This window comes from Hyperolius riggenbachi, chromosome 2, assembly GCF_040937935.1.
Source record: "Hyperolius riggenbachi isolate aHypRig1 chromosome 2, aHypRig1.pri, whole genome shotgun sequence".
Classification (NCBI taxonomy): domain Eukaryota; kingdom Metazoa; phylum Chordata; class Amphibia; order Anura; family Hyperoliidae; genus Hyperolius; species Hyperolius riggenbachi.
In genome coordinates, this window is record NC_090647.1 from 296991763 (window position 1) to 297006041 (window position 14279).

The following is a 14279-nucleotide window of genomic DNA, read 5'->3' on the forward strand; positions in this document are numbered from 1 at the left end:
CCCTCTGTCCATCTTCTCCCCTTCTCTGTGTGTCCACCCCCCTCTCCTTCTCCTGTCCACAGACCTGTCCTGCTGTTCATTTCACCCCCGAATGCTTCCGGTAGTAAAATGATCCGAGATTCGGATCAAAGATCCGGATCTCTTCAATGATCCGATTCGAATCATCCGGATCATTGAAAAGATCCGAACTTCCCATCTCTAATTCTAATAGCAGCCACCTCCGCCACACATACAATAACGTGCTGACCCCGCCCCCTGTCCTGGAAGCCTCGCGAGAGCGGCGTAGAACAGGCGGTCTTCGAAGAGGTTGCGGCCATTGTGCTCGTGTGTGAGTGGTGCATTTGGGTTTATCGTGGTGTGCCTGCTTCGCTATGTCTCGGTATCTCCGTCCTCCGAACACGTCGCTCTTCGTCAGGAATATAGCAGACGACATTAGGTAAGCGGCCCGCAGCGTGCTGTGTGTGGCGCTGGTCCTCAGTATGCTGGGCGGGAGAACGGGAGGGCTCTGTGTGGCGTTATCCATCACTATAGCGGACGGGCTCTGTGTGGCGCTATTCCTCCTCGCTGTACTGGGCGGGAGGGCGGCTCCTGTGCTGCGCTTTGTGTGTCCCGCGCGTGTTTGCGCGCCAGATAGCCATGCTCGGCCTTCCCATGTGCAGCGGGCCGAGCATGGCTATCTGGCGCGCACTCTGGTGCGTGTGCTGACAGAGGCAGCGGCCCGGAATGTCATTTACACACACTCACTGCGTTTTTGCAGGGTGTTCTGGCAGAAACTGGCGCTGACCTTCATCTCATTGAAAGTAGTAGTATTCATTTACAGTATGAAGTGCCAACAATCTGTGGTGCTGTGCAAAGTAACACACGGGTTATATTGATAATAGACAATGGTATGCACTAACTACAGACATTGGTAGGAATTCTAAAACACAAAAGGGTGCACGTCCTGCCCTTGCAAGAGTACAATCTAAAGCTGGTATCTGCGTACACACTGTACTGCAATTTCTTGTCAGATCGATGGGTTGAATTGATAATTGCATGTCTGATCTGCTGCCGATTCAGAACTGGATTGAGTTTGTCCAGTAATCTAAAAATTGATCCTGTTCTCAACTGGGAGCATAAGGGAAAGTCTTTCGACCCCTAGATCTGAGGGGGAATTGGATGACCAGGCATTACTGGATAACCACTGCCCTTCCCCATTGTTTCTTTGTCAGTTGCATGCAACTGGCTGCCATCACCTATGTATTTCTGGTATTATCTCTTTGTCCACAGAAGCCATGCAAGTCTATCTCTGTCCTTGGTAATCACTTTTATATGTTTTGTCAGCCATTACATTAAATGGGTTTTAGATGATTTATTTGTAATATTGGTGCTGTATGAATCTAATACATAATTGATAATGCTGTAGTTGAACCAGTGCTTGCCCTTTTTTGAATTGCTCTATAGGTACACAGTGTTCTCCCCAGAATTTTTTTCCAGCCGGGTGGCATGAAATAGTAGCCGGGTGGCATGAAATAAAAGCCGGGTGGGGCGAGATGAAAATGCAGGGCAACTCTGCTTACAGCATAGGAGGGAGTGAGGAGGTTAGCCGATGACAGCCGGGTGGTCACCAAATCTAGCCGGGTGGAGCACCCGGCTAAAAGAGCCTGGGGAGAACACTGGTACAGTTTTCCCTTCTTACAACAGTGTTTTCAATATTTTAGCTCTAAAGGATACATGAGGCAAATAAAATTATAGCAGATGTACTTACCCGGGGCTTCTTCCAGCCCCTAGAAGCCTCTGTGTCCCTTGCTGCCACTCAACCTTCAGCCACTTTTCTGGGGTCCCTCTAGTTGGCGTCCGCACAGTCGGTCTGTGCAGAATGCTCATGGCTGCGGTAGCACGTGTGTGTGCAGAAACTGTTGAGTCAGCCACTGCAAAGGGGAGCCCAGAAGAGTGGGGACACCAGAAGGCAGAATATCGACAAGGGGAACATATTTCTAGGGAGACGGGAGAAGGCCGCAGGTAAATAAATCTGCTATAATTTTAATTTCCTTATGTGAGCAGGAATGGCTCCGTATGATGCATCACTCCCAAATATGCAAATGATCTTAACAAATGATCTAATACACATTAACCTTATTAACCAGTTCGGCCTATCTGGACGAGCTTCCTCGTCCAGATAGGCACTGGTGCTGCCGCCGGCTCGTGCGCGCGATCGGGCGCGCTCCCACTGCCCGCCGCTAGCCCCCCGATCAGTGAATGGGAATATAATTCCCATTCACCGATCTAACTTCCCCGCAGAAATACAGACGCTTTCTCTCCAGAGAGCGCGGTATTTCTGCCCCCAGGAAACAACTCCTCAGCATTTTAGTTCCTAGATGCGAGCTGGTTCGCATCTAGGACTTTTTTCACTGTGGCCATCTTGTGGCCAAATAGTAAACTGCACCCACATACATTTTTGATTAAAAAAAAACATTATTTTACATTTAAAATTAGCAGTTTCCCTCCCACACCAAAAATTACCCACATACACTTTTTTTATTTAAAAAAAAAAAAAAAATTAAAAAAAAAACAAAAACAACATAAATAGTTACCCAAGGGTCTGAACTTTTTAAATATGCATGTCAAGAGAATATGTTATTATATTATTTAAAATTATAAGCTTATAAATAGTGATGGACGCAAATTGAAAAAATGCACCTTTATTTCTAAATGAAATATCGGCACCATAAATTGTGATAGGGACATCGTTTAAATGGTATAATAACCGGGACAGATGGGCAAATAAAATACATGCGTTTTAATTACGGTAGCATATATTAATTTCAAACTATAATGGCCAAAAACTGAGAAATAATGAATTTCTTCCGTTTTTTTCTTATTCTTCCTGTTAAAATGCATTTACAGTAAAGTGGCTCTTAGCAAAATGTATCACCCACAGAAAGCCTAATTGGTGGCGGAAAAAACAAGCTATAGATCAATTCATTGTGATAAGTAGCAATAAAGTTATAGGCGAATGAATGGGAGGTGAACGTTGCTCGGATGCATGAGATTTTCGGACCGCGGCGCTGAACCGGTTAAAAAACTGATAATCCTTCTGTAAAAAAAAAATGCTGACTTTTGTCTTGCTGCTTGCAGGATTGGATTTGCAGGCTCTTAAAGGACTTACGAGGCCTGATTTTTAAAAAAATAAACAAAAAAAGTTAGATACCTGTGTGTCTTTGTAAGGCACGGAGGACGCCGTCCGCCGGGTCCCCGCTGCTGAATATCCCCCCGAACGACCCCCGACCGCATGGCCCGGGTCGGGCTCTCCAGCCTTCACCAAGATGGCCGCCGGAGCTGGCCGCGGCTGCGCAGTCCGCATAGCCGCGAGTGCGGCTGCGCAGCTCTAAGGCCAACCCCCCGATCCACGTAACAGTAGGAGAGCCCGACCCGGGCCGTGCGGTCGGGGGTCGTTCGGGGGGGATATTCAGCAGCGGGGACCCGGCGGAACGGCGCGGACGGCGTCCTCCGTGCCTTACAAAAACACACAGGTATCTAACTTTTTTTGTTTGTTTTTTTAAAAATCAGGCCTCATAAGTCCTTTAACCTCCTTGCCGGTTTTCCCGACCTGAGCTCGGGGTAGAAAAAAGAAGCTATTAGCGGTGATCCCGAGCTCAGGTCGGGGTAAGCATTGCAGAGCTTTACCTTTAGGTTTTGGAGTCCCGCGTGCAATCGCACTGTGCAGCGGACTCCAGCCTCTCTCCCCAGCAGTGTGGGGTCTTTCCCTGGCCGCCGGGATCCCCCATGTCCCCGCTACTCTTCCGGGGACCCGGCAGCCAAGCAGAGCGGTGGTGGCAGCGTGATGTCATTGGGGGCGGGGCTAATATGTAAAACGAACTTCTCTATATTAGAGAAATATAGAGAAGTTCGTTTATATGTATATTAGCGCCATCTTGTGGTGAAAGTGCAAACTGCAGCGCTGGAGCCCAGGAAGGTAAATTTTTTATTCTGTTGCACATCTCCCTGCCAGAATGATTTTTTTCCAGTTTTTAGGGTCTGAAAGAGTGAAAAAAAATTGCACCACTTTTAGACCCTAAAATTTGGAAAGAATCAGAACGGCAAGGAGGTTAAAGTGTACCCGAGGTGACATGATGAGATAAACATGTGTATGTACAGTACTAAACATATTAATAACCCGGGTGTTTTACTTTTTTTTATTTTACTGCCTGAAATATTTAATTTTTAAGGCTGGAAATGACTGCTTCTGTCTTGTCAGAACCTTGTCAGGAATATAGTAAACATCACTGATAAGCAAATTACAACCATAAAAGTTTTTTTGTGGCAAAATACATTTTCTACATATTTCTGAGAGTAGATGGAGAGAGAAAGGGTTAATATAGTTCATGTATTTTCATTTCGGGACACTTAATAGACTGCAACTGAGCAGAGACAACAAAACATTCAATCTACTTTCTAAATGTTTAAATATAAAATAAAATCCTGGGATGTCTTAAGTCATTTTTAGGAGTAGGAGGATAAATATAATTGTTTATCTCATCAGTTTTTCACCTCGGGTTCACTTTACAGGACTTACGAGGTCAAAATACGAAATTTTGATGCTTACCTGTTTCATATTTGATTCCGCGAGATCCTCAGTGCCCTCCGTTCAAATGCGCCGCAAAAGTATCCTTTTTATTTTCCCCGTGCTACGACCCGACCCCACTGTACTAGTCGTCTCCTATTCCCCACGCAAGATGGCTGCTGCTAAGACCCGCGGCTGCGCAGTGGGCATGGCGGAGAGTGCGGCTGCGCAACTCTTCGCCCAGCTGCGTACTTGCTGACAGCGTCCTCCTAGTGTGTCAACGGGCACGCTCACATCTCTGCTAGTAGTACATGTGAGGCCGCACCCCCCCCCACACACACACACGGACGCTGACACAACTTGGACGCTGTCAGCGAGTACGCGGCTGGGCGAGGGCGGAGAGTTGCGCAGCCGCACTCTCCGCCATGCGTACTGCGCAGCCGCGGGTCTTAGCAGCGGCCATCTTGCGTGGGGAATAGGAGACGACCCGTACAGTGGGGCCGGGTCGTAGCATGGGGAAAATAAAAAGGATACTTTTGCGGCGCATTTGAACGGAGGGCACTGAGGAACTCACCCGTGGAATCAAATATGAAACAGGTTATCAAAATTTCGTATTTTGACCTCGTAAGTCCTTTCAGCCTCATCTACACGTGTAGATGAGGTGGCGATCCGGCGGCCCGATTAGCCGCCGGATAGCTTCTTCCGCGTCTCACGCTCGCCGGGCGTGCGCCGGATTCGATTCCCCGCCGGCGCCGCTTATCTTCCGCTCGATTCCCTGCCATTGTCCCCTCGCGGGGAGTGAGCAGGGAATCGGCGGTGGAAAGATCCGTCCGCATCAGCGGCTCGATTGATGAGGAACATCGCGGCCGCATCTACGCGTGTAGATGCGGCTTTAAGCCTCATCTGCACAAGGCAATGTGACTTAACAGTCGAGCCGCTGGTGCGGCTCAATTGATAAGATCCTTCAGGTCGGATTTCGCCACCGCCGATTCCCTGCTCGTTCCCCACGAGGGGACAATGGCAGGGAATCGAGCGGAAGATGAGCGGGGAATCGAATTAGACGCCTGCGCAGGTGAGCGGGATGCGGAAGAGGCGATCCGGCGGCTAATCGAGCCGCCGAATCGCTTCGTGTAGACAGGGCTTTATGCCTAGTACATACCATACAATTTTCTGTAATTAGATTATTTTCTGTAGAGACTGGTCATTATCTCTGGTGCATTGTCTTCTGGTTATCTCCTGCTGAGTAGAACAATACTTAATTGCTAGGCAGATAGATGGTTTGATAATTCCCAACATGTTAAAAATTATCAATCTGGCAGGTAAATCTTACAGAAAATTGTATGGTGTGTGTGTGTACTAGGCATTAAGGTGCGTACACATGTCTGATTTTTCGAAACGACTGGTCTCTTGGATGTCAAGTCAGACGGGTGTACAAACGATCGTTCAGCTGATAAGACTGGTTTTGACGGATCCGCTTGGCGGATTGGTCAAAACCAGTCTTATCAGCTGATGTACCTTTATTCCTAGTACACACCATACAATTTGCTGTTAGCTTATTTTATGTAAAGTACTGGTAGAGATTGGTCATTATCTCTGGTGCATTGTCTTCTGGTTATCTCCTGCTGAGTAGAACAATGCCTAATTGCTAGCCAGTTGGTTATGCTGGGTACACGCTATGAATGAGAAATAATCGATCTGACAGTAAATCGGACAGATAATCTCATAGTGTGTACCTAGCATAAGATAGATCATTTCCAACATGTTGGAAATGATCTATCTGGCATTAAAATCTAATGCGCTGATCCATCTTTTGCGCAATTAAAATCTAATGCCAACATGTAAATATTTACCTTCCCGGGTTCCAGCGCAGGTGCAGTAGCGGCTTACCATTTGGGCTCAGGAGGAATAGCAAAGCCTAATCGGGTCCGATGTACTGTGCAGACGCGAGTCGCCAGCACAGTAGAGCAGTCCTGATCTGGCTTGGCTATTTCCTGACGAGCCCGAATGAAAATCTGGTGCTGGGGAAGGTAAATATTGCAGGTGCTAGGAGGCTGCCAGCGCTGGATCCCTAAGACCCTTTTCACACTGGGCCGGTGTGGAAATTTTACCGCAGCCCAATGCAGTGCTGTGGGTCACAATGGAAGTGCCGTTTTCGCAACATCCCGACCCAAGGACAGTGGGTCGGGATTTGTGTGATGGACTGGAAGTCATGCAAGTCTATTGCGAAGCAGGGATTTTAAAAAATGAATGCGGTGGTGTTGAGGCGCGGAAGTGAATTTTTACAGTTTGCTTCCGTATTTTCAAAACAGAAACTGAGCGTGAACGTCACTTCCTGTTTGGCTGTCAGCCAGAAGGCGATTACCACATATTAACTCTGTAATCCATGAAGGCTTGTTTTTGGCTATTGCCAGCCGGTAGTCTGAAACTGGCCTGAGGTAGGAGGATGGGGGAAGCCTCGTTAGGATCCAGAGGCTTCCCCCTCCCGAGGTAAGTACCCCTGAGCGGATGTTTTCATTACAGTTCCTCTTTAACCACTTTACCCCCAGCCGTACGGATTTCTCCGTCCCTTTTTCCATCCTTTAACCACCAGGGACGGAGAAATCCCGCTAGCTCATGCGCGCACTCCCGCTCGCATGCACGCCGTCGCCCGGAGATCAATAAACGGGAAAAACCATTCCTGTTCGTTGATCTAAGCCCCGCAATGATCCGCTGCTTCTACGAGAAGCAGCGCGATCATTGTGAAAAAAAAAAAACTTTCCCAGCCTTATAGCACTTCCTGCAAGCGTCTTTCCGGTCGCTTGCAGGTCACATAAACAAAAAGTTACTGTGGCCAAATGGTAAAACTACACCCTAAAGCATTTTTCACATACAACGACATTAGTTTTACACACAAAATTAACTCCTTACCTCCCACACTCCCCAAATTTTTTTTTGTAATTAAAAAAAAATAAAAAAAAATTTATAATTCAAAAAAAAAATACATAAAGCCACCTTAGGGACTGAACTTTTAAAAAATTTGTCAGGAGGGTACAACACAGTTACTTTATAAACTATGGGCTTGTAATTAGGGATGGACGCAAAACTGAAAAAAATGCACCTTTATTTCCAAATAAAATATTGGCGCCAAACATTGTGATAGGGACATAATTTAAACGGTTTTATAACCGGGACAAATGGGCAAATACATTTCATGGGTTTTCATTACAGTAGCATGCATTATTTAAAAACTATAATGGCCGAAACTGAAATAATGAATTTTTTCCTATTTTCCCATTAAAACACATTTACAATAAAATAATTCTTGGCATAATGTCCCACCTAAAGAAAGCCTAATTGGTGGCGGAAAAAACAAGATCTAGTATCATTTCATTGCGATCAGTAATAATAAAGTTATAGACGAATGAATGGGAGGAGCGCTGAAAGGTGAAAATTGCTCTCGTGTTCAAGGGGTAAAAGCCCTCAGTGGTGAAGTGGTTAAGCCTCAGATACACTCTAGACGAAACACTGGAGGTAGTTAGTGCTGAGTCCAGCAATCGTACAGCCACACTGATGCAGCCAAGTGTATTGTTTCCCCTTTATTTAGTGCTTGTTCGCACGGACGCTTTCCCAGCATTTAGACGCAACTGTTTTCCGTTTTCAATGCGTTACAGGACATAGGAAAACGCAGATAATTTTTTTTTCTTTTAGTTTTCAACTTTCTACATTGTTCCTCTGTTGCATTCTGGGACTGATTGCCTGCGTTAACGGATTAAAAACTAAAAATTGACTAACATTGTAACGCATAAAGCTAGCGTTGGCCAAAAAACTGCGCCTGGGTGCAGTGGAACGCAACGCACAAAAAGGCTGCGTTATATGTGAAAGCTAAAATGAAAGTCTATGGACTTTCATTTCACCTTGGGTAACGCAAACTTTATCCTTTGCGTTGAAACGCAGAAAATCTGCCCTAATGTGAAAGAGCCCTAACAAAAATTGCATCCTGTTTTTTTATCATCCTACAAGTTCCAAAAGCTATTCTAATGTGCTCTGGCTTACTGCAGCACTTTGTACTATCACAGTCTCTGTAATAAATCAACTTATCTCTCTCTTGTCAGACTTGTCAGGCCTGTCTGGAAGGCTGCCAAGTTCTTCAGTGTTGTGGTTCTGCTATGAACTCCCCCTTCCAGGCCCCTCTATGCACACTGCCTGTGTGTTATTTAGATTAGAGCAGCTTCTCTCTTCTCTCTTATCTTTTACAAGCTAGATAAATCGTCCTCTGAGCTGGCTGGGCTTTCACATAGTGAGGAATTACAGACAAGGGCAAAGCTGTTTGCAGGAAGAAAAGAGCAGCCTGAAACTTCAGTGCATGAGAGATGCAGGGGGGAAGAAACACACAAATGATCTCTTGAGATTCAAAAGGAAGGCTGTATACAGCCTGCTTGTGTATGGATGTATTTTCTATGTGTGGACATACTGTACATCAACCTACTTCCTGTTTTGGTGGCCATTTTGTTTGTTTATAAACAAACTTTTTAAAACTGTTTTTAACCACTTTTAATGCGGCGGGGAGTGGCGAAATTGTGACAGAGGGTAATAGGAGATGTCCCCTAACGCACTGGTATGTTTACTTTTGTGTGATTTTAACAATACAGATTCTCTTTAAGGTGCCCATACACTCGTCAGATTGGCAGCAGATAGATAAGAAATGCATCTGATGATCTATCTGCGTTTTTAGAACATTTTTTACCAGGAAAGAATTCCAATAGATTTCAGTTTGAAATCTATTGAAATTCGATCTGATGGCATTTTTTTGCCATCAGATTTCCATTAAGGCCAATGCAAACTGATAAGCAATCTCATCAGATCGACCTAAATTTTCCATCCTGCCTGGTCGATGGAAATCCATCGATTGGTCGATTGGCCAACCGATTTTCAAACGATCGATCGATCGGCCAGAAAATTGGCTGAGTGTATGGGCCCCTTTAGCCTGTCACACTAAACTGCTTTTTATCCAATCAGTGAGGAGCAGAAATGTGGGAGGGGAGATGACAAGCTTTCTCCTTGGCAATGGCAGAGAGAATAGAGCCTGGTTGACTGAAATAAGATTTATTACTACACTAACATTTCTGAATAGATTGGAGTGCTTGAAATGCATGGTGAGATTCCTGACCGCACAATAAACAGAACAGTGGGCAGTGTTCTCCCCAGGCTCAAACAGGTGGGCGGGCCGCCCAGGTAAGATCAATTGCCGCCCGACTGCTTTCCTGGTTATCACCCCCCCTCAATAAATATTGGGTTCACGGCACAGCTCTTCATAAAAAACAAACAAACGGCAACTCTAAGTGTAAACCGTTTTAATATAGATTTACACGGTTTACACTTAGAGTTGCCGTTTGTTTGTTTTTTATGATGTTTACTGATCCATTCGTGAGAGGAATCATTGCTGAATTGGTGGATCCTGGAAAGACTGTTGCTTCCTGATGTCCTACCAAAGCCTTGATACAACCTTATAATGTGGGTTGTCACCAGCTGGTGAGCCTCTTTCCTTTTTTTGGGCAGAGCTGTGCCGTGAACCCAATATTAATTGTGGTGGAGATTTACCTGCTTTTATCCTTTGTTGAAGACTCGTCTTTTGTTTTTGGACTCTGCGCTGAGCATATATAATTTATCTGTTTGTGAACTCTGGACATTGTTCTTCTCGCAGCAGCGGCCACTTTGTTTCCTTGGCGCTGATACACATATGCAAACTTATCACCCCCCTGCCCGATTGTCAGGGTGCACCGGGCTTGCTTGAAAAAAAAAGCATGTTGCGCTGTTCTGAAGCCAGTCCCTGTACTGCTTCGCTCTGTACATGAGATCTCGCGCTTCCCGGCGAGCTCGTGCCTTCATTGGCTTAGCGGCAGTAAGAGGCACGAGCTCGCCGGGAAGCGCGAGATCTCATGCACAGAGCGGAGCAGTACAGGGACTGGCTTCAGAACAGCGCAACTTGCTTTTTTATTTTCCCAAGCAAGCCCGGCGCACCCTGACAATCGGGCAGGGGGGTGATGACAGCCACGATAGCTGCAGAAGCGCGCGATACAGGCTGCCTCTGCGTGCACGGACCATGCAAGCTTGTAAGTATGCGCGGTTTCGTATGGCGGCTGTCGGCTGAACATTAGTGTTATTTCATACATGCATGATATTACTGGCGAGCGGCGTTTGGGGGGATAGTTGCGGGTCGCATGGTATTGATATGCAATATCATGCATATGAAATAACTAATAGAGAAAAAAAAATACACAGGGGGGGGGGGGGGGGGGAGGGTTGTCTGGGACAAGGTTGATTCATCAAAGGATTTAGCACGAGCAACAGGGGATAATCAATAAATCAATGCATAGCAAGGAAATGAGCAGCGCTACTTAAAAACAGACTAGTGCCTACCTGCAAAAGAGTGCAAGCCCCACTTGTGGGGTCGAATACACACAGAGCATACACATGACCTGTCTACCACTGGAGGAGGATGTTGGTTTATAAATAATAAGTCTGTTTTTAAGTAGCGCTGCTAATTTCCTTGCTATGTACTAATTTAATTCGTTTTTGGTCAGCTGCTCCCACTTAACAGCCATGCTTTTGGTGTATATGCAGAGCTTCTGTTTGGGTTCAAGGTGCGTTTGTAGTTCCTGCGGGGGCTCAGCGCATCTCTGATTGGAGGCCATTCAGGGGCGGCCTGGTGTTGCGCTGATCCACCTTTTGCGCAATAAATCAATGCAACTTAATTTTGTTTCCCCGCACGATACGTGCGATAGTGGCAGCATAGTGTGCATAACTAAGCAACAACCGCAGCTTACAAAAGCCGTGTGGTAGTGATGTATCGCTGCTACGATACTTCACTAGCTCAGCTGCTACCATGTTAAATAACCACTACCGTGCAGCTTTTGTAAGCAGCGGCTGTTGCTTAGTTATGCACACTCACACTACCACTAGTGTGTGTACCGTGCAGGGAAACAGGCTCAATTTTAGTGACTACCTGGCGATCATTGGCTCACCTTCTCATCTGCCTCTTACGCTGTAAGCAGAGTTGCACAGAGAAGCGCCGAACCTGCGTTCTCCCCCACCCGGCTACTTTTTCATGCCACCCGGCTGGAAAAAAATTCTGGGGAGAACACTGGTGGGTAAATGAAATTTGATTTTGTGGCTGACAATCCCTCAATAACTACCTAAGGACCGTGTGACGCTGATAGGCGTGACCGCGGTGTAGGCCTGAACGATTTTAGGAAGAAATTGAATTAAGTGATTTCTATCCACAATTTTTTTTCAATTCACGTTTTTTCCCCCCTCCTTGTACTCTACCCCGGTCCCACCATTTATCTTAATAAATGTAAGTGATGTGACTTGCTGTGCGGTGACGTGATTCATTGCACGGCCACGGAGACAGTGTAAGGAGGTGGGGTCGGTCTGTGATGTTGCTGGCAGGGGGCCGGCTGAACACTGGACTGACTGACCCTGTCCTGTAGTGTATGAGGGTGGGGTGGAGCTGGCCTGGCACGGTGAATCAACATAACTGTGTGGAGTGGACACTGGAGCTGCGCAGGGCATGTATGAGGGCGCCGGCAGAGCCTGCAGTGTGGTGTCATGTGCGGAGACGCACATCGCTTATGAGGGCAGCGGGGGGGCGGACCCATTCAGCGCTTCACCGCTCCGGCTCCAGGCACAGATTCAGCCAATCACATGTCTTCACGCTTATGACGCGGCAAGCGGAACCACACTGACCAGCACAGCAGGCGCTGAGCGCCTGGAAACAGCAAGTACTGACGATCCCTAGATCGTCTTTGCAGCAATAGTGGTTTCGGTTTAAAACCGCCGAACCGGTCAGCCCTACTGCGGTGGCAGCCCAGGACCATCTAACGCCGATTAGCGTAAAGTTCTGGGGCTTGCTTTTGCAGGAGATCACGCACATCTCCCCTCAGCCGTGTGACCTGGCTGTCCCCTCTGTGGTGATAGGCAGTCAAAGGCTAAAGCCTATGACAGCTGATCACGCTGATTGGAGGGGGGAGGGAGGGTTTAGTTAAAAAATTACAAACAAACAAAAAACATTGGGGGAGCGATCAGACCCCACTAACAGAAAGCTCTGTTGGTGGGGAGAGAAGGGGATGGGGGGATCACTTGTGTGCTGTTGTGCGGCCCTGCAGCTTGGCCTTAAAGAGGAGCTGTTAGGTATAAGGTCTCAGAGAAAATAAACACACATATATCAGTAGCTAAAGATTGGCTGTACTTACATTACATATGCATTTCACTGTTCACGTTTGGATTTCACAGAATTTGTATATAGTATATGCAGAGATAGATGCTCCTGACAGCTCATGGCAGGCTCCATGTTTTTCTGTCAAATGTGTCGTCATGTCCTGCCTGCTTCCTGATCACAGATAAGCTCCTACTTGAACAACACAGTGTGCAGTGAATATTAATGAGCCATGTGGCTAGGAACAATAGCTGACTCCTGCAGTGTACTCTGCCCGAGATTTATCAGTGCTACGCGATTACAAGCTGCTGTAACGTCTCATTAGCAGCCGAGGGGAGAGCCCCAGAATGCTTTGCAGTATGGTATGCAGCTTGCGTCTTCTTAAGAATAACAGCCTTGCTGATAAGCACACATCAAAGGTAACTGAGATTTTTATCTTCACTAATTGCTTTTGGGCTTCCTTCTAAACTGTTTAACACAGGAGAATAGAGGTTTAAATTAGCTTCTGCAGCCTGACAGTTACTCTTTAAAGAAAACCTGAACTGAAAATTAAAAGTCAAAATAAGCATACGCAAGTCATACTTACCTTCCATGTAGTCTACTCCTCAGTGTCTTTCTCCTCTCCCGCGTCCTGTTTGTCCACTGTGATCAAGGGAATTTTCCGTCCTCCATTTTGAAAATGGCCATTACCCATAACAGCTTTCTGGTCAGCACACAGTTAAACTGTAACATCACCCACTTGAGCCATAGGGAAACATGGACATTACCTGGTACATCAGTTTTCCTCTCAGCTATAACTGACAGCAACTGATATTTTACTGACAGCCACTGATATATTTCAGATCTGACAAAATATTGTCAGAACTGGAAGGGATTATTGCCAGAAGAAATTGGTGAGCTTCTGAGAGGAACTGATGGCGAGGTAACTATGCAATGTTCATTTGAAGTTACCTCGTGTTTATTTTAAATATTTTTACTCAGTACAGGTTCTCTTTAAAGCTGCAGTGGCCTATTTGACAAAAAATGGCCTGGTCTTTAGGTGAATAAAGCCTGTGGTCCTGAAGTGGTTAACCACTTGAGGACCACAGGCTTACATCGCCCTAGTGACCAGGTGATTTTTTTTTTTTCTTTACAATTCAGCACTCTGCAGCTTTAATAGTTTTTTGCTCTGGCCTACGACTTAGCAGCCCAATGAATCTTGCTTTTTCTTCCCACCAACAGCTTTCTGTTGGTGAGATCTGATTGCTGCTGCGATTTTATTTATTTATTTTAAATCAAATCACTGAGATCACATTAATAATTACAGGGGACAGCCAAGTGACAGGGCTGTCCCCAGTACATCGCTATGCTAGATCGCAGCGCAGGTACAAATGAGAAAAATTGCGGTTTCTTTTCCTAACATCCTGCCAGCTCCACCTACAGGACCTGACGCCAGGGAGAGGGTTAAACAGGGTAGAAAACATAAGGGCATTGTCTGGCATAGCATCAGAATGTCTGACTCTGTCCTCGATAGAATATATGTAGAAAAGCGCCATATTTTTT

At 46.2% G+C, this 14279-nt stretch overlaps 1 protein-coding gene across 1 annotated transcript in view; it reads left to right on the forward strand.

Annotated features, from left to right (window-relative positions):
• Positions 1-273: 273 nt before the first annotated feature.
• Positions 274-14279, forward strand: part of SRSF10 (serine and arginine rich splicing factor 10) — a 30959-nt gene continuing 16953 nt past the window's right edge. Inside the window, 1 exon segment of the mRNA XM_068269007.1 lies at positions 274-436. Coding sequence (XP_068125108.1) covers positions 372-436 — 65 coding nt within the window. The 5' untranslated portion in view covers positions 274-371.